At 36.6% G+C, this 21,149-nt stretch overlaps 1 protein-coding gene across 3 annotated transcripts; it reads right to left on the bottom strand.

Annotated features, from left to right (window-relative positions):
• Positions 1-1,006: 1,006 nt before the first annotated feature.
• tmem255a (transmembrane protein 255A) lies at positions 1,007-21,058 on the bottom strand. 3 transcript variants are annotated; one of them, XM_059346693.1, is made up of 10 exons: positions 20,709-21,058; positions 17,165-17,307; positions 15,697-15,759; positions 9,800-9,889; positions 7,376-7,441; positions 6,129-6,217; positions 5,884-5,955; positions 5,380-5,548; positions 4,278-4,424; positions 1,007-2,536 (listed from the first exon to the last, which is right to left on the bottom strand). In XM_059346693.1, the coding sequence occupies exons 1-10, from the start codon at positions 20,764-20,766 to the stop codon at positions 2,393-2,395; spliced, it is 1,041 nt and encodes a 346-aa protein (XP_059202676.1). In that variant the 5' UTR covers positions 20,767-21,058; the 3' UTR covers positions 1,007-2,392. The 3 variants fall into 3 exon arrangements, with proteins under 3 accessions (XP_059202676.1, XP_059202673.1, XP_059202677.1); XM_059346690.1 differs by having other exon boundaries at positions 1,008-2,539; XM_059346694.1 differs by having other exon boundaries at positions 1,010-2,539; positions 5,380-5,542; positions 20,709-21,056.
• Between the last annotated feature and the right edge of the window lie 91 nt (positions 21,059-21,149).

Raw genomic sequence — 21,149 nt, 5'->3', positions numbered from 1 at the left:
AAATTAAATATATAATTTACCATAGCTGTAAGGCACGTGTAACTGTACATGGAAAATGCTCAAGTAGGGCTTGAATTTGACTTGTAAAAGGTGAAGGGACCCTCTCATTTTTGTAATTTATAAGTGTGTCTTAATGAGTGGGCATGTGGAAAGTTAAAGTATCACCAAAGGTATTACAGTTTCACCAAATACCAAAATTGTCAACCTTGTGGTGGTGCTAGAGGAAAAGTAATTATTAAAGTCAGCAGGACTCATCCTCTGGGCCCGATGGTTGAGTTTCATTATCTGTACTATATGTTTCAACACATACTATGTCCACTGTCCAGTTTGCTAGCCAGCATTTTTCCTGTTATTTTTCTCACCCACAATACTCTGCACAGCAGAAGATATACAAGATTGAGCCACAACAAAAGCACAGACAGATGAACGCTCATTGACAGTGGATTGCAGCATATAAATAGGCAAGAGGGTCAAAGTTCAAGGCGCAATTTTCTAAAGTATTATGTCCTTACTGTATACATACTGCATGCAACAGTACGTAGTGTTCCAAATAATAGCAGTCCAATGTGACTAACCAGATTAATCCAGGTTTTTAGTATATTTTTTATTGCTACATGGCTAACAAGGTACCAGTAGGTGCAGTAGATTCTCAGAAAACCAACAAGACCCAGCATTCATGATATGCAGCTCCTAAGGCTGTGCAATTGGGCAATTAGTTGAAAGGGGTGTGTTAAAAAAAATAGCAGTGTGACATTCAATCAGTGAGGTCATCAATTTTTGTGAAAAAAAAAAACAGGTGTGAATCAGGTGGCCTCTATTTAACCCACTGAAGCCTGGAAAGCGGATACGTCGTTTTGTAGTATTTGTATAAGCTCTCAAATACTTTTTGAATTTCATTTCTATCTGCTACAGAGGCTGAAAATCTATTATTTAGTAGAAGCGTTGACACTTATGTTGAATTTCCAGAAAAACTCCAGGTTTTATTTTAAAATCGCCCAGAGGTTTTACAGGCGTTTCAGGCCTCAATGGGTTAAGGATGAAGCTATGTTAGCCATGTAGCAATAAAAAATATACTAAAAACCTGGATTAATCTGGTTAGTCACATTGGACTGCTATTATTTTGAACACTACTGTTCTTTGCAGTCCGACTAAAAGTAAAATGAAAAAGTATGTGTTTGGAGCATAACAGGAATGTCTGTGCTAAATTTCAAGGCAAGGTATCTGATCGTTGTTGAAATTTCCAACCAACGGCGTTTTGAGCTCACAAAAAAGAAACACACCACTTAATTTACACAAAACATTTTTTAATGGCAAGACAAAAAGGAACTGACAATCAGCCCCTGAGAGTGAGTTGTTTAAATCATAAAAAGCAGTGATTAAAGTTGACAGAGACCCGTCTCATGGACTTGGACTAAGTTTGCTCTACTTCACTCTTCCTCAGTGAACAACAGTTCTTCAGACTTCTCCAGATCTTCTGCCTCATGTCAGTGAATCCAGCACCGACTGTTCACACTCTGCCTCACTGGTGTTTATTCCTGACAAAGACGACACATTTCAACTGATAGATGTGATACTGTGACTACTTACAAAGAGAGAGATGATACATACTGACCTGCTTTGCAGCTTTTAGTGAAAATACAATAAATAGGGTGTTGGAGTGCAACTTTTCAGCATCCTACTGCAGAAGAGCTTCGACCACACATTGATCTAAACTGATATATAGATACTATGATCTGTATACCGTAGGTTTAACTGCTACAGGAGCTTCTGTATATCATACTGCTGTACATACGTGGTGAGCATGTAATACCTTCATTACTGCTAACTTTGCCTAATTAATTAATAATTACTGCCCGGGCCTACAACTCTAACGTTTTATTTTTCTAGCTGATTCAGAAATGACACCAAAGCTTTCATGTAGCGGGATTGATGTCACAGGAGGGTCGTAGCTGTATTTATCAGTCCAGATCCTCAGAGTGAGGAAGCATTAATAATAATACGTATTAAAGAGAGGTGAACATAAAGCATGGGCCGGAGGAGAGTTCTGACCTTGTACCAGATAAGTCCAGAGAGCTGCAGCGCTGGAAGCCCGTTTGCATTAAGGCAGATAGATGTGTAAACAGTCCTGCTTTGAACTGGTTGTCTCTCCTAGATGCACAGTGCAGGCATGAGTGTGAGTGATGCCCAGGGAGACAAACACTCCATGTGTTGGGCTGAACTCAAAGTGAGTGTGCTCCGTGGACTGTCCTCCTCTTCCTCACCACCTTCCCTCCACACAGTTCTTAAAAAGATTGTGAGGAAAAGCTCTGAGGAAGTGTGCATTCAAACCACTCCATCAGCTCCAACCAACAGCACCTGGTGGCTCCTGGTGCTTCCTCTGAGCGAGGCCGTCTTACGGGCTGTACGGCGGGGGCTTCTCGTCAGGATGGTTGTGAGGAGGAGAGTAGCGAGGAGGAATCATGGTGGGCCACAGGTGGCTGGCTCCGGACTGGGAGTCATCAGACAGACCTGAGGAGTCTGGGAACATGTAGGAGCCCTGCTGGGAGACAAAACATTGGTACGAATTTAGTTTCAGAATAAGTGCTGATAAAAATAATTTGACTTGTAGAGATGATGACATTAGTTATATTTATTATTTATTTAGATCAGCTATTCTCAACCTTGAGGTCCCGACCCCAATTGGGGTCGCGAGATGATTTCTGGGGGTCGCCAAATCATTTTGATCATTTTGTGTCTCTTTTTTTGTCATTTTGTGTATTTTTTTGGTCATTTTGTGTCTTTTTTTTGTCATTTTATGTCCTTTTTTTTTGTCATTTTGTGTCTTTTTTTGTCATTTTGTGTCTTTTTTTGGTCATTTTGTTTCTTTTTTGGTCAATTTGTGTCTTTTTGTGGTCATTTTTTGTCTTTTTCTGATCATTTTGTGTCATAAAATATAATATATATATATATATATATATATAAATGCACAGACAGAGAGATGTTTTAGTTGTTGTCTGCTACATTATTTGTCCAAAATTTGTCTTATCAACTGAGTTTGTATGATCTGAACTGTGAGATTGTGTTCAGTGAGCGGGGGTCGCGGACAACATGCATGTTAAATTGGGGGTCGCGACTCAAAAAGGTTGAGAACTACTGGTTTAGATAAATAGAATACAGGGCCTCATGAAAGAATATATTCTTATGTTATTCTCAACTGTCTATTACCTTATATTTTTTTAATCGGATTTTCAAACTCAAAATCACAAGTGTTTTCTGTACATTTTATTTTGGAAAAAACATGTAAAATAAAAAAATAAATAAAAATGAATTGCTAGAATCAAGCAGTATTTTTACATGTTAAAACTGATCTGGGGGGTGACTTTATGGGTTTTTCTCTTTGGGCTCTAAGAGACTATTATGGCTACTAATCTTCACCCATAAGAACCCACAGTGACATGGGTGTAACAAACACTTTAGTGACTTCTCCAAAATGTGGCTGTGACTGGAGACAGAAATCTAAAAAAGTAGCTAATTTCAAAAAGCTTATTTTTTGTTACGAGGCTAAATTTGAACCCATTTAACAATTCTAATCTGTTAATAGGGTGTCCTTTATTGCATTTAACCCTATTAAGGTTTGTTATTTATTTTTATTATTTATTTATTTATTATTATTTTGTTACTTAAAAACTAATCTGAAAAATAATTTGTTGTTAAACAGCACTATCAATGTCACAATTTTAATATATGTTGTGGAGATGCAAAGAAAAAGGCAAATTTATATATATTAAAATAAGAAATATCATAAAAATAAATACCATAAACACCCAATGTGACATATATGTCACATCACAGATCTTCGGCATTTAGAGGTAGTATTTTAAAAAAACACCATAAATGTGTTCTATGTGGTCCACTTGGTCTGTGGTATATCCCCCATAATTTTATATATAAAAGAGTCTTTATATCAGACTGACATCTGAAACTGCATTCTTTATACAGAAACTATTTTTCTGTTAAATACTGCTGATTAAACCGCAGATATTCACCACCCTGTTTCAAATATTTTTGTGTTTTTTAGTGAGAAAGAATATTTACAGCTGAGATTAAAACTTTAACCCCTGAGTTAATACTGAACTTATATGCCATTTCAAGTAATAATATTACCTGATTAATTCCACATATATTTCGTTCTTGAAAAAGAGAATACTGATTAACCCTTCATCTGAGCTAGACATCTCTGATAAAAATGAACGTCAATAATCAATAACTGCTGTGATGCAGACGGAGTGGCTCAGTACCTGCATGTCGTAGGCAGTGTAAGGCGGCAGACAGGGGGCAGTGTTGTAGTAGGAGTTGAGTTGAGTGGTGGGTGGAGGAGGCTGTGACGGGACTGGAGCTGTGAGGGCCTCTGGTTCAGATGAACTCTCTGAGGCAGCAGAGGGAGTCTGACAAGCACATGAAGAATATTGATCACTTTCTATCAATTTAAACACCAATGGAAGCCCATTACACAGCTAATGTGATGAAAAAAAAGAAAAGAAAAAAAGACCCTGGAGGTCATTATAATAAGAAAAGGTCTCAAAATAATAAGTAGTATATCAAAAATGTTACTTTATTTATTTGACTCATTACCAGGTTTCCATACATTTCCATGGCTTTTTTCCAGGACCCATAATTACATTTCAAAATAAGATAAGATTTTAAAGACTCCGTGAATGTGGAAACCCGGTTTGTATCTCAAAATAATGACATAATGTTTTATAATAAAAAGAAAAGGTCTCAAAATAATAAGTAGTATATCAAAAATGTTACTTTATTTATTTGACTCATTACCAGGTTTATATACATTTCCATGGCTTTTTCCTGGACCCATAATTACATTTCAAAATAAGATAAGATTTTAAAGATTCTGTGAATGTGGAACCCGGTTTGTATCTCAAAATAATGACATATGTTTTATAATAAAAAGAAAAGGTCTCAAAATAATTAGTATATAAAAATGTTGCTTTATTTATTTGACTCATTACCAGGTTTCCATACATTTCCATGGCTTTTCCCAGGACCCATAATTACATTTCAAAATAAGATAAGATTTTAAAGATTCCGTGAATGTGGAAACCCGGTTTGTATCTCAAAATAATGACATAATGTTTTATAATAATAAGAAAAGGTCTCAAAATAATAAGCAGTATATCAAAAATGTTACTTTATTTATTTGACTTATTACCAGGTTTCCATACATTTCCATGGCTTTTTCCAGGACCCATAATTACACAATTATTTTAAAGATTCCGTGAATGTGGAAACCCGGTTTGTATCTCAAAATAATGACATAATGTTTTATAATAATTACTCAAATTGGTCTTCTCTTCCTTGTTATTAAATATTCAGTATACGTACCATGTCTTTGAAGCCTCCCAGCACCGCAGCAGTAATGATTCCTAGAAAGAGGGCCACAATATTGAGGATGGTAGCGGACCACAGCAGGTGATAGAGGTGCACCACGTCCTGGCAGCTCTTCACGTCCGTGTATTCATGGTAGCCTCCAATCACCTCCACACGGCTAGACCAGTGGGCGGGACAAATAGATAAACGGTATAAAGTCAAGCCACGAAAGCCACTTATGAAGTTGTTTGTTGTTGTAAACAGGACACAGTGAAAGACAAACATTGCTTTTTCATTTATAGCAATAAATGAGAGACACACAGGACAAGGGTGTCGTTTCATCAGACAGAAACAGGACATGCAGAGGAAATGGAACCCTATACACACATTTCTATGGTGAGTTACATTATAAGAAGTCACAACATACAATTACTTCTATAATCAATTATCGAAAGAAAAAAAATATGGTTATGGTTAAAAAATTATGGCCGGTATGGTTCTAGTAAAAAAGGGACCTACTTCCAAATCATGGATGATTTCCTAAACTTTTTCAAAACATCTTTATTCTGAAGTCCCATAAGAGGATGTTCTCTGAAACAAAGGTTAAAAGAAAAGAAACATTCTTGTTCTAATACAATCAAGGTTGCAGTGCAAAAAAATCTCCCACAAAAATGGCACAATAGTTCACATCAAAAATCCAAACAATCAAAGCAGCACAGCAGAGAAGTAGGTTAGTCCGGTGCTCAACAGCTCAGCGTACTCACTTCCCGCAGTTGTACAGGTCGCAGCAGTAACAGGTGTTGCCCCTCACATGCAGGTTACAGGGTGCGCGTGATGATGTCCCACAGGGAACCTGAAGGTCAGAAATGATTTTAAATGATCAGTCTATTGTTTTAACTTTGACTTCTGGGGCTTAACAATGTCCTTATGAAAGGTCATGGCTTACACAATCACCTAGGACAGGGGTGTCAAACTCAAATACACAATGGGCCAAAATTTTAAACTTGAATAAAATCGCGGGCCAACATTGAACAAATAAACCTTTTAATATATACCAAACATGTTTTGCTTTAACATTAAATATGGAACCAGCAACACTTATAAACATACAATATATAACTAAATAGTGCAGACATGCAAAATCACATTTCAAATAAAAAACACATCAATGTCATTAATTTATTAAATAAAAATTAAATAACCCAAATTTTTCCTACTGGGCTTATATCCTGTAGGACATAACATAAATGGCTCTGAAAAAATTTTCATAAATATGGGAATACTACAAGCAAAGAGAGTGATAGTTCTAACGTGGAAAAATATTGGCAAACCAAGTATTACGCATTGGTTCAAAGAAATGTCTTAATGTTTACCATTAGAAAAAATTACATATACTCTAAAAGATAAACAAGAAATATTTCAGAAAATATGGGGGTGCTACATCCAGTATATTAAGAACAAAGATTTATCTGATGTACTGTGTGAAACAGGGACAGCATAATTTTTCCCTGTACAGGACCACAATCATATGCTGCATCCTGAAGATTGCTTTATATCATCTGTAAGAACTCTAATGGACTCAAGAGCTCTTATTGAATGTACCCAATGTTTGTATAACGTTTGAATATGTTTGTCTATGTACTTTGTATTTCTATGTAAAAACTCTAATAAATATATTGTTGAAAAAATTAAAATTAAAATTAAATAAAAATCGTATGCCTCTTTTCTATTTGCATCCTTCTGATTTAACTATCAAAATAAAGTTTTTCAACAGGTTAATACATTTAAAAATAAAATAACAATAATAAATCTAATATTAGCGGTAAATGCGCCGTATAATACCGGCGGGTCAGCTTTTATAGTAGAATAATAATATAATAATTTGGTATTGCCTCGTGGGCCAAATAAAATGACACTGCGGGCCAAATTTGGCCCGCGGGCCAGAGTTTGACACCCCTGACCTAGGATGAATTCATCTTATTTCTGTGTAACAGTAAAATATGTTTCTTACTTCACGTTCAGATGAAGTTTCACCGGAGTGAAACTGACAGCGACCGGCATAAAGAGGCCTGAGGTCCTGCAGCACAACAAACAACATTCTTACCCATTTCACTGCACAAAACATCACTTGTTCACTTATAAACACATTGAATTAGAACAAACAAAAACAAAGAGACAAGAAGTCATACATGATAATGGTCGTATAATTCAAGGCAGAATGTGCAGAATTTTTCTGTTGTAATTTGTAATCACAATGTTAAACATTGGCCACTTTCCCCCACTTTAACCGTTAATAGGGACTCACTGAAATACTTGCAAATTACAAATTTCAACCCTAGAGAATATTGGAGGATATTACATACAGCCAGAATGTGTAAAAAAAACAAACAGACCCGGGGGAGGGGGATAATATTTTGATATTTTTAGAAAAAAAGTTCACGAGATTAAAGTGTCAAATCTATGAGATAAAATGCTCAGATTTATGAGACTTGAAGTGGTGAATCTGCAAGAAAAAAGTTGTTTTTTCCCTACTTACCTATGTAAATCTGCCACTTTTTTCGAGCGGATTTGCCACTTTAAATCTCTTAAATCTGCACATTTTTTTCTTGTAGATTTGCCACTTTAGTCTAGTAAATTTGCAACCCCCCCGTTTGTATTTTTATTCATACTTGGCCTTAATATGCTGTCATAGTCAAGTTCACCTCGTACAAGTCCATGTCGTTCTACGACCAGAGAGACATGGGGACCCCATTTTGATATCCACTGAAGTTACCAAATATAGTTCTTTGCCCGATAAAGGGTTAATCTAATAAACCAGCTGGTTAAGAAATCTTCAGTCTAACTAGCTAACAGGTTCAGTATTTGCTTCTGACTCAGACAACAAGGTTTACAGTGTCAACCAGACCATCCACAGAAATGTCCTGAACAGAAGCATAATGACTAGAAAAGAGAAAATACAAGTGGAGGGCACGGCCTCTGTAGCCATAGCAACCAAAGTGGGTTATAAGTGATAGTTGATATATTTGCAGTATTCTGCTTTTGTCTGAAACAGAGACTGTTTATCACTGGGTCATCCAAACAAACTCCTATGAAGGGTCAAAAACCTTACCCGTGACTGGATGTAAGCTCATCAATACTATAACAACATTTAAACAAATGTAGAAATTATGTCTGTGGTTAACCCTTTATCAGGCAAAGAACTATATTTGGTAACTTCAGGTAATATTTTGAGAAAAAAGTTGCAAATTTACTAGATTAAAGTGGCAAATCTACAAGAAAAAAAGTAGCAGATTTACGAGATTTAAAGTGGTGAATCTACGCGAAAAAAGTCACAGATTTACAAGAAAAAAAGTGGGAAAAGCAACTTTTTTCTCCCAGATTCACCACTTTAAATCTCATAAATCTGCACATTTTTTTCTCGTAGATTTGCCACTTTAATCTCACAAACTTTTTTCTCAAAATATTATTTTTGTATGTTTTTTTATACATTCTGGCAGTATGTAATATCCTCCAATATTCTCTAGGGTTGAAATTTTGAATTTGCAAGTATTTCAATGAGTGTCCTATTAAGGGTTAAAGTGGTGAATCTGGGAGAAAAAAGTTGCTTTTTTCCACTTTTTTCTCGTAAATCTGCGACTTTTTTCGCGCAGATTCACCACTTTAAATCTCTTAAATCTGCGACTTTTTTCTTGTAGATTTGCCACTTTAATCTAGTAAATTTGCAACTTTTTTCTCGAAATATTACCTGAAGTTACCAAATATAGTTCTTCGCCTGATAAAGGGTTAATACACACTTAAAAGTGCCGCCCTATATTTGGTGTATAGATGAGGCAAAGCAAGAAAGGATTGTGCCCCTTGGCAGAAGTAAGATTCTGAACAACTGAAATGTAGAAAAACATCACAAACAGTAAGTAAAATTACAAAGTACAACCATCTGTCAGCATCACAGGGTCTCTTCAGTCTTTCACTGAACCATATTCCTAATTCATTTAACAGAGTGCATCTTTGAAGTTCAATGTACAACAAACAATCTGAAAAGACATTTTCCATTTCACTGACGCCACTGGCAAATGAAAACCTCCTAATGGCGCTGATCTCCGTTTTCACCCAGCCATAACTTATTTTAGCATAATTGTTTTAAGAGTGCATTAGCGGTTATTTATCGTTTTCAGTATTTTGCGTCACAGAGAATAATCTTCCTCTACCACAAAACATATTTGTCTCTCTGAGAAGGGTGCAGCAGCTGCTACAGCCGGCAATATATAAGCAATGCCCTTACAGAAGGGCATACGTTTCACTGTATGTCTAATGCAGACAGACTATATTAAGCTTTAATGGGGATGGCATTGACTAATCAGCTTGTTATAAGTCAGGGCATAAGTGTTATCCATATTCATAATTTATCAGTCTGGTTAAATAAGCAGATGCTACTTACAATGTGCCTTGCAGCAAACACTCCATCGACAATAGCACAGCAGAAGGCAGCCACCACTCCGAAACTGATGAAGACAATAGACGCCACCAACTGTGAAGGAAAACATCCGCTTCATTACTTTTCAATGATTTTTACTGAACTACAATACTTAAAAGTTAAATTGGAAGCTCTCCTTGCATAGTTTGTTGCTAACATGGTTATTGATTGAATCACAGAAAGGTTTTGTTTCATAATTTCCAGGAGATTGTTTTATCCAGCCAACAGTGCAAAAGGACAATGTTTTCAATGTGCTATCATAGAAGACAAATATTACACGTGCGAGGCTAGCTGCAGTGAATTCTTGCAGGAAAAACAAATCAGTGAAAAGGTCAACTAATCATTTCTCTAGTTAACCCTTAATAGGGCACTCATTGAAATACCTGCATATTCCAAATTAAAAAAAAAAAAAAAAAAAAAAACATACGGAACCGGGGGAGGGGGGTAATATTTTGAAAAAAAAGTTTATGAGATTAAGGTGTCAAATCTACCAGAAAAAAATTGCAGATTTATGAGATTCAAAGTGGTGGATCTGCGAGAAAAAAGTTTTTTTTTTCCCCACTTTTGTCTCGTAAATCTGCAACTTTTTTCAAGCAGATTTGCCACTTTAAATCTCTTAAATCTACACATTTTTTTCTTGTAGATTAGGCACTTTAATCTAGTAAATTTGCAATAGATGCCACCAACTGTGAAGGAAAACATCCGCTTCATTACTTTTCAATGACTTTTATTTCACAGAAGACTCAACTTATACCATTTTGATTTAAATTGCTCCCTCTCACCACTGTTGTATTGTGTTACATTCTCAACAACACTGTGTATCATCCTGCTCATGTGCTCCTCTCTGAGTTTGGAGAAGCTGGAGGTTGTGTGAACCAGGCAAAGGAAAGCAGTGACAGACTTGTCACCTGGTTCCAGTGGTGCTCTCGGCTGGCACAGTTCCAGTTCCTTATAGGCACTGCAGCCATTTATCCCCCACCTTATTTGTCTGAATCTCCTCAGTGAAAGACAGCCTGTATTCAATTACACATCGCCCCACCCTGTCTGCAGCCGCCCAGCTCGCAGGAGGGAGGCGGTGCATGCAACACAGACCCAACAGCGTGAAGTAACGAGGACTTGTGATTTCTAGAACACTAACATGAACACATCCAGCCAATGATCTGTGTCAAAAGATTTGACAAACATCTGATAGTCAAACTTATCAGTCTTAACCCATAAGACCCTATGGTGACACCCGTGTAACAAACACTTTGTTTCAACCCATTTAACAATTCTAATCTGTGAATAGTTAATATCCCTTCAATGCAATCCTATTGCATTTAACTTGTTCTGACTATATTTCCTGAGCAAATTAAAGTCACAATGTTGGTATATGTTATGGAGATGCAAACAAAAAGGCAAATAGTTATTTGTTTTTATTTATTATTGATTTATTCTTATGTTGTTACTTTAAAACAAATCTGACAAATAATTTGTTGTTAAACAGCACTTTTAATGTTACAATTTTTGATATATGTTGTTTTTTAACACCACGTAGAGTGTTGATTTTATGATTTTTTGTTTTTATTGTATTCATGCATATTTTATTTTGTGCGGGCAGTACATTTTACATTTTATTTTATTTATTTTTATCCCATTTTTAATTTATTTTATCTTATTGCATCTTACTGTTCTATTGTTTACTACATCTCTTTGTATTGTGTTATGTATTTATTGTTTGTGCAGCACTTTGGAAACCTTGTGTTTGCTAAAATTGTGCTATATAAATAAAGGGGATTGGATTGGATTGGGAGATGCAAAGAAAAGGGCAAATTTGTGTTTCTGTGAACAGAAAATGTGTCTAGCTTTTTTTTTTTTTTTTTTTTTAAATTAGAAATATCATAAATATAAATACCATAAACGTCCAATGTAACGTATATGTCACATCACAGATCTTTGACATTTAGGGGTAGAATTTTTTTTTTAAAAAACATCATTAATGTGTTCGATGTGGTCCACTTGTTCTGTTGTGTAACCCCATAATTCTCCTTTAAGGATAACTGGGTCTGGGTTCTTATGGGTTAAAGGTCCAGTTTCTTATTCTGAGTGCTTCATCATCACAATATTCTGTGCCTAACTAAGAACAATTTTAGCTTTTTCAATTGTATACTTGAGTGTTTTTTTTTTACTGGTTTGTAGTGGACTCAGTTGACTGACTCATTAATTCCACATCAGTGATGCACTCAGGATTCAGCAACATTATAATATGCTGATTTTTGTGTATTTGTGAGCACACAGAGACATTTTCTCAATAGTGTCGACAGCTCATGTGGAGACTGTCATTGATGCAGGAGGGTGGATGTGTCGTGGTGCAGCTGAAGGAAACATGTAAACAAATTAAATATTAATCTTTTAAGGGCTATTAGCGTACACAACATAACGTTTGACACCTGTCAAATTTATTTAATATGTCATGTTATTACTTTTATTATGGGTGGTTATTGGTTATTTTGTTATTGTCCATTTGCTTTTTTATGTTTTGGTCAATTATCACCTATTCAATTTTATCATTACTCCTCTTTCTTCTGTCTGCTGTTGTGGTTTTGTGTTGCTGAAAATGTGAAAATCGATCAACTTTAACTTGCCAAAAACAGTCTGCGTTCAGCAACAAAGACCCTTCACCACATGGAGTACAACAATAAAACCAGCACCTCCATGTATAAGCAATGCTTCTCCATCAGAGTAAATTTTAAGCTTATTGGAAATCGTAATCCTTTATTTTGAACTACAATACTTAAAAGTTAAATTGGAAGCTCTCCTTGCATAGTTTGTTGCTAACATGATTATTGATTGAATCACAGAAAGGTTTTGTTTCATAATTTCCAGGAGATTGTTTTGTCCAGCCAACAGTGCAAAAGCAGAATATTTTCAATGTGCTATCATAAAAGACAAATATTACACGGGCGAGGCTAGCTGCAGTGAATTCTTGCAGGAAAAACAAATCAGTGAAAAGGTCAACTAATCATTTCTCTACTTAACCCTTAATAGGGCACTCACAATTTCAACCCTAGAGAATATTGGAGGATATTACATACTGCCAGAATGTGTAAAAAAAAAAAACATACGGACCCGGGGGAGGGGGGTAATATTTTGAGAAAAAAAGTTTATGAGATTAAAGTGTCAAATCTACCAGAAAAAATGTGCAGATTTATGAGATTCAAAGTGGTGGATCTGCGAGAAAAAAGTAGTTTTTTACCCCACTTTTGTCTCGTAAATCTGCAACTTTTTTCAAGCAGATTTGCCACTTTAAATCTCTTAAATCTACAAAAAAATTTCTTGTACATTAGGCACTTTAATCTAGTAAATTTGCAACCGCCCCCCCTTTTGGTTTTACGACCAAACAGAGAGACATGAGGACCCTATTTTGATATCCACTGAAGTTACCAAATATGGTTCTTCGCCCGATAAAGGGTTAAAATAGTAATTACCCAAACCTCAGGTGCCCCTAATACCCCACACCATAAAAAAACATCAACACGTCTTAATCTATGTAGTAACATAACAAAACAAAAACATCCGCTTCATTACTTTTCAATGATTTTTACTGAACTACAATACTTAAAAGTTAAAGTGGAAGCTCTCCTTGCATAGTTTGTTGCTAACATGATTATTGATTGAATCACAGAAAGGTTTTGTTTCATAATTTCCAGGAGATTGTTTTGTCCAGCCAACAGTGCAAAAGCAGAATATTTTCAATGTGCTATCATAAAAGACAAATATTACACGTGCGATGCTAGCTGCAGTGAATTCTTGCAGGAAAAACAAATCAGTGAAAGGGTCAACTAATCATTTCTCTACTTAAAATAGTAATTACCCAAACCTCAGGTGCCCCTAATACCCCACACCATAAAAAACATCAACACGTCTTAATCTACGTCGTAACATTTTTAGGAAGCAAGATATAAGGGGCAGCGGGGCGTAACGTGTCAAAGCTGGCTCAATTGTGGGACCACTGGCATCCAAACTCGTCATGTGAAAAGGTGTCACGGTACAAACTCATTCTTCATTTCAGCCCTGACAGTCCCCGCCCGGCACCTCCCACCTGCTCTCCTCATCTGCAGTTTCCACCCCACATTCCAGTGTGGACATCCGTCCTCCTCCACTTACACCCTCGTTCTATTTCTGGACGCATCTCACATGAAGCCCAGGATACTTGCTCTGATACACAAACCTCCTCAGGCCCAATGGGACTCACAGTCTGAGTCCGGTTTGCTTTGTCTATTGCCGAATTAACAGCATAATTAGGCCTGTAAGCTGTCCTGCAGTAATTGGTACTGGTGCACAGAGGAAGTGGATAGAACTTTTTATTCCCATTTGGTAGTTAACAGTAGTGTAGCTGATGGTTCTGAGTTTCGCCTTTAAAATAATAAACACAAAAGCTCCGTAGTCTCATACAAGAAGGCAAAACAGTAACGCTTTATAATAAGGCCCTTAATAACCATTAATTAACAAGTAATAAGGCATTGTTCTCCCTTTAGATCCGGTAGCTGCAAAAAGCATAGTTAACTTATAGTTAACTTATAATAGATGAGCAATAAAGTATATTTTAATATCAATAAGCAAACAAAATAAGATTAATAAAGGCTTGGCAAAGACATAATGGGTGGGTCATGGGTGTTTGTAATGCCATTATTAACACTTATATAAGCTTATAAACACACAATAATGTTAATAAGCATCTTGTAAGGACTTACAAGGGCTTTATTACTTGTTAATTAATGGTTATTACAAGGACCTTAATATAAAGCGTTACCGAAATTTAATATTTAGGAGTGATGTGTGAAACCTACAGTCAACACCGATTATACTGTAAAATATAGACAATATGCAAATCAATTTTATTTAACTATATTTTACATCTGTTATGCAACAATAATGTTAATAAGCATCTTGTAAGGACTTACAAGGGCCTTATTATTTGTTAATTCATGGTTATTACAAGGACCTTAATATAAAGCGTTACAGGCAAAACTTTTTTTTTGCCTCCCTTATTGTCAATTGCAACACATTACAGTTCCTTCTGTTCTGACCTTTGACAATAAAAACCCCAGACATATACACTGCATCACTGCTTATCAAAGAGCACTAGCTAAGGCTGAATGACTTTATTTTATTATTTATTATTATTATTTTGACTGGTATTTCAGTTAATCTGTAGGTACACACAGCTCAGTGAACCTCACCACCTTCTCCAGGAATTGGTCTGGATGACTGCCGGTGCATCAGTATGCACCTAAAATAAACTGATTTTCCTGTGACTTCCTTGCAATAAACTGATCAAAAGTATGCTGAAATAACAAGATGCCAATATGTAAAAGGTCTGAATTCATGCTTGGTCAGGTCCGCCCGTATCACGACAAGCAAATAACTTTTAAAATGCTTGTTACTCAGTTCAAATCAATCAGAGCTATGCTATGCAGAGATTCCCAACACCTGGCAGGGATCTGCACTCTTCCACACATATTCTGCCTTTCACAAATGTGCCTGCAATTTAGATGCAGCTAACGCCAACACTAGCAGCAAAACAATGAACCAGGAGCGACAAGGAAGGCAAAACAACCATTTATATTTGTTTCAGGAACAAAAGAAACAAAAGTCTATGCTTCTTCACAGGAATTTGGAAACAAATGTGTTTCCTGTGTTGTTGCTAGTTGCTAGGCCCGGAGGAAAAAGGAAAGCAGCACCAAAAATGCCTCTTAGAAATGCTGGAGGGGGTTGTCTGTTTCAACTTTAATAACAGTTTTGTGTGAATGTAGAGAAGGAACCACCAAGTAGCGCTGAAAAGTGATCTCAATGCACAGAGGTAATATAAATCCGCTTACCATCTGCCTCTTGTTCTCTATCAAATGAGAGCCGATAATTCCCAGAAACGAGCCAAAGCCCAGCTGGAAACAGAGAAAATATCCGTTAGGGCATTTAATCTATCTAATTTGACTATAAAGCTCTGGTTTCGTACTGCAGTGCGATAAATCAAGTGTTACCGTCATTCTCTCCCTGGAGAAGCTTTTCAGCATATATACAATGTTGTGCATGATACCCCTTTTTAAACAAATTGTATTTAATATTGGGATAAAACATTGATCACATACAATCTCAAAGTTCTCCAGAGGGAAATCGCATTACAGTATCAAGAAAAAGTAAAGAGATGAAATAAGACAGGTAAAAAAGGGAAGGGGATAGATATTTAGAGGTACTACTTGATTCAGCCAGATACACAATGATCATCTTCATACAAAGATATCCAATTTTGAAATTGTGCGGTCATTTCTTCTGTTATCTAAACCTTTCTCAGTCTTTTTGTCCACTGTTACACTGTAGGGGGTTGATACCGCAACCAACAAATAGTTATCATTTTTCTTACAAATAACAACAATACCCTTGAGATATACAAATGATCCCATTAGAGTATGCCTTTCCCTATACATAAATAATGTAGCAGACAACAACTAAAACATCTCTCTGTCTGTGCATTTATATATATTTTTTTAGATTTTATGACACAAATTGACCAAAAAAGACGCAAACTGGCCCAAAAAAAGAAACAAAATGACCAAAAAAAGACACAAAATGACAAAAAAAGACATACAATGACAAAAAAAGAAACAAAATGACAACAAAAAGACACAAAATGACAAAAAAAAGACACAAAATGACAAAAAAAAAGACACAAAATGATCAAAAAAAAGACACAAAATGAACAAAACAAAACACAAAATGACCAAAAAAAGACATTAAATGACCAAAAACACATTAACACATGAACACTTTAACACAGTGGAGACAGAGCTGACTTCCAAAATGATTTGGCGACCCCCAGATATCATCTCGAGACCCCAATTGGGGTCCCGACCCCAAGGTTGAGAATAGCTGACATATAGAACTATTCACTTTGCAAAATACATTTCTAATCTTTGTAAATCACTGCCAATCACATTATAGTTTAATGATTCTAACCATGAATTGAATTAATCTGCGGGTGGAGTTAGAAGAAGCATCTTTAGAATTGCAGCCGACACAGAATGACTGCTTTCCTGAGCTAAAACGCTAAAAGCTGAGTGAAGAAAACACATTTACAGACTGGGATACTTTACCTCACTCAGACCCTAATGACAGCTACTGAATAATGAATGTGAGGAAAATGTTCCCCTCAGAGACCTTCAGTAATTAGGTTCATCAGAAGCGGGAAGAGCTGGCTGAAAACACTCTCACTTCACTCACACCTCACTCATTATGAACTGTGACAGTGGACAGGACTGCTGCTGTCGCATGGAGGTGTGAATGTGAACTCACAATGACTCCTGGGTAATAGCCGCCAACTGTGATGTTCTGTGTCCTGGTAGTCGCCGCCAGGCCAAAGATGAGAATGAGCAAAGATACGATGAGCAGCAACACTGTCACGATTATGGATTTCCTCTTCCTCCTCTTAAAGGAACCTGTGAGACAACAAATGGGTGAACATTGGTGCTGAGGCATGAACAGAAAAGTGATATTAGTGAAATTAGAGGACGAGGCTGCAAATAGAATCCAGCCAGCTTTGATGCAACGGGAAGTAGTAAACAGACTCATTACTGGACTGAAGTTTCTGTCACACTGAAGATCAGTGGCTAATTCTGTTAAAAGCATCAAAGTGCATGTTGCTTTGAATATGCTGCAAAAACCCCTGATCATTTTTGTACAGTATGTACATCTTCAAGGGAAAAATAAATAATTGAAATAAACATCCTGTGCCTTGCCCTGTGAGTCATAAAGCTTGAATTTACTATTGAATTAGTATTATTATTAGTAAAGTTATTGTTATCAGAATCTTGCAGACATGCACACACACAGGGAAAGCAGCTTCCATAACAAAGCTCAGTTCAAACTGCAGAACAGTATTTGGAGAAGCTACATTGTGATAGAGCACAGAGGAAACCATGAGTCAACCTTTGTTGGACATTTAACAGATGGAGAGAATTTGAAAGGATTCAAATCCATCCTGAATTGGCCTTCTTTCCTTAATCTTAAACAGCTACAAATTGATATATTATCTCAGTGATACATATCCTGCAAACAGCTGTTTTTTTTTTACAAAAATAAATTGTATTAAAAATAATATACTAAATATAGCCTCAAGAAATGTACTTCTATTCAACAACTCAGACTTAAAACAGATTTCTGAACATCCTCCGAGGTCATTTCTTTAACCCTTAATAGGACACTCATTGAAAAAGTTCCAAATTCCAATTTTCAACCCTAGAGAATATTGGAGGATATTACATACAGCCAGAATGTGTAAAAAAAACAAAACATACGGACCCGGGGGAGGGGGTAATATTTTGAGGAAAAAGTTTACGAGATTAAAGCAGCAAATCTACGAGAAAAAAATGCGGAGATTTATGAGATTTAAAGTGGTGAATCTGTGAGTAAAAAAAGTTGCTTTTTCCCCCACTTTTTTCTCGTAAATCTGTGACTTTTTTCACGCAGATTTGCCACTTTAAATCTCTTAAATCTGCGACTTTTTTTCTTGTAGATTTGCCACTTTAATCTAGTAAATTTGCCACTTTTTTCTCGTAAATCTGTGACTTTTTTCACGCAGATTTGCCACTTTAAATCTCTTAAATCTGCGACTTTTTTTCTTGTAGATTTGCCACTTTAATCTTGTAAATTTGCCACTTTTTTCTCGTAAATCTGTGACTTTTTTCACGCAGATTTGCCACTTTAAATCTCTTAAATCTGCGACTTTTTTTCTTGTAGATTTGCCACTTTAATCTAGTAAATTTGCCACTTTTTTCTCGAAATATTACCTCCCATATCCACTGAAATTACCAAATACGGTTCTTCGCCCGATAAAGGGTTAAAAGAGCTGCTCGCAAAAAAATCATCTAACAATATTCATGGCCTTTTGTGAAACTGATTATAAACTGAAGAACGAAATAGTGGAGTGAGTGGACAGTCATTTTTACATCATGTCTTTACTGTTTTCTCTAATGCATCTGTTTCAGCAGCAGTCAGACTGATAGAAGGTGGTACACCAGCTTCTGGCGAGTCCACTTCATCTATTTTTTACCTCTTCCTGTTTTATTTATTCTGCGTTCTGTGTTCAGAAAGCTCATCCCAACATCGTCAGAGACTAATAGATCATCCACGTCACCGCGTTCTATTTTATCAATTCTTGGAAACACAGAGCTGGCAAGCCACAGAAAGACATCACTGCTAATGAATTATGATGCTCCAACTTGGAGATCAATAAGAACTCACTGAGCAGGGAGAGCAATGGTTTCTGTGAAGTTTTCTCACCAGGGTGCCTACATAATGACAGCCTCTGAGATTAATAATCCAGTAATACTTGAAAGTCTTGCAGAGCCTGGAGCTGAATTATAATAATTATATTGTGATGATACATTTCCTCTTGGATTGTGTTGTAATTCTTTATTGTCGACTGATTTAATTTCCTGGTGCTAAATGCTAAATTACAGCCAACTGAAACAATATGTGTGGTTATTTTGCATAACTGAAATTATTAATACATTCCTCTTTTTTTCTCCATCATACCACATCCCTTGAAGGTCAAGGATCAGTAGGTTTTAAGTCAAATAGCATATAAGTTTGAAGCAAAAACATTGTTTACATATTTGACTTAATCAATGTTCTTAGGCTCCAACTCAAAATCATGCATGGATAGATTTGTTTTCTACTTTAGGAGTTCTACCTTAGACCAGGGGTCAACAAATATACATTCAAGCACCAGTACTGTTATTTCACTTACAGTAGTTTTTGGACACTACATTTATTAGCGTTCACCTTTGCAACAAGTAGGAGATGGATAAATTATGAAATCCACAGGAGAAAAAAGGAGAAAAGACTAAACAATAAAACACAGGAAAACAGCTCAGATTCTCACATGCAACACCAGAGATTCAATGATAATGTGCAATAAAAATAAAGAAAAATCCCTGCAGCATGATGACACCAGACATGGTGGGGCTCCCAAATTTGATAGAATCGGTCTGTTTTTGAATGAAATATACATTTAAGGTGCTTTAATGGTTCTGAATCAAACAACCATCTATGCCAGTAGTTAATTTTCATAAATCCACTTCAATAAAAGGCTATCTCCTGCAGCATGAGTACAATGTAGGTTTTTTTTTTTTGGTAATGTGACATATCTGATTCGGGAAGCCCAGGATGAGAGATTCTGGGTCAATCTCCTGTTCCAAACCCGTAATTTTTATATTACTTTGGTTTGACATTACTCAAATAACGTGTGGAAAATTGCTCCATGCAACTGAGTTTTGGTCAGTGTGACACAGGCAATTTAATGATTAAGCCACCGACCTTTGTCTCTCCAGTCCAGTGATGCTCTAATAAGTGACCACTTTAGAGTAAACTTCCTTCTAACATTGACTTTGTACACTTGCTACAATAAATCAACTACTATCAAGTGAGGATTACCTGTTAGAGGTTGCACTAAAATCTACACAATATATTCTCAGATTTTCCCCTACACGAATCGAACATTTCACTGCTTTATTTTTTATGTTAGCTGCCAGTCATTGTGCCAGCCATCAGAGCCAAACATCCAGGCTCCTGTGGTTACTCAACGTCGCCGCACCTGCAGTGACGCGCTGCGGCCTGGACCAGAAGAAAAAAAAAAACAATCTGGTGATGCAACGAGTGTTTTTGCCTGCTTTTGTGAAAAACAACATGGCATTCCGGTTATTAAAAGAACAAAATAGCAAATGTGAGTGTTTTTCGGCGTTCAATCCAATGTCCGCAGTGTGTTAAAACGTGCACATTATTTAATTTATAAAACGTGCTGCAGACAGACACGCTGACCTTGCACACACCTACCTACCTATGCTTATTTCAGAGAGGGTCAGTCCGCTGGATTGGAGGCTCTGAGGCGGAGGCATGCTGGCCGGAGGATGTTTAACGCAGTCCGCCAGAAGATCCTCGCAAATACAAACAAAACACTACTCACGACTCAATGTTATGCGCTATAAATATCAGAGCTAGCTGAGAACAATAGTGAGCTAATGCAGGCAGCGTGTCCGCTTGCTGTGGCATTCTCTGACAACAGCCTCCGTCCCCACCGAGTCACTCTCATCTACATCCCCGCTGCTTGTGATTCGTCTGTCGGTCTCTGTTCTCACGATGTGTCGGTGTCTGGACGGTGACTCTGTGCTGCTGCTGCCTGCTGCCTCTGTGTGCGCATGTCACACACATACTCAAAATAAAATGTAGCCTCTTTCAGTGGTTGCTTGAAGCTGTTACTTGATTTAAAGCGTGGGTTTCA

This window comes from Centropristis striata, chromosome 12, assembly GCF_030273125.1.
Source record: "Centropristis striata isolate RG_2023a ecotype Rhode Island chromosome 12, C.striata_1.0, whole genome shotgun sequence".
Lineage (NCBI taxonomy): Eukaryota > Metazoa > Chordata > Actinopteri > Perciformes > Serranidae > Centropristis > Centropristis striata.
This window is presented reverse-complemented; position numbering and strand designations above follow the sequence as displayed.

Coding starts and splice junctions, on each gene's coding strand:
- tmem255a (XM_059346690.1), bottom strand. CDS start 20,766: ATGCCTCCGCCTCAGAGCCTCCAATCCAGCGGACTGACCCTCTCTGAA. Junction 17,308..20,708: donor CCTCTCTGAAATAAGCATAG/GTAGGTAGGTGT, acceptor GTTGTCTCACAG/GTTCCTTTAAGAGGAGGAAG. Junction 5,549..5,883: donor AAATCATCCATGATTTGGAA/GTAGGTCCCTTT, acceptor TCCCGCCCACTG/GTCTAGCCGTGTGGAGGTGA.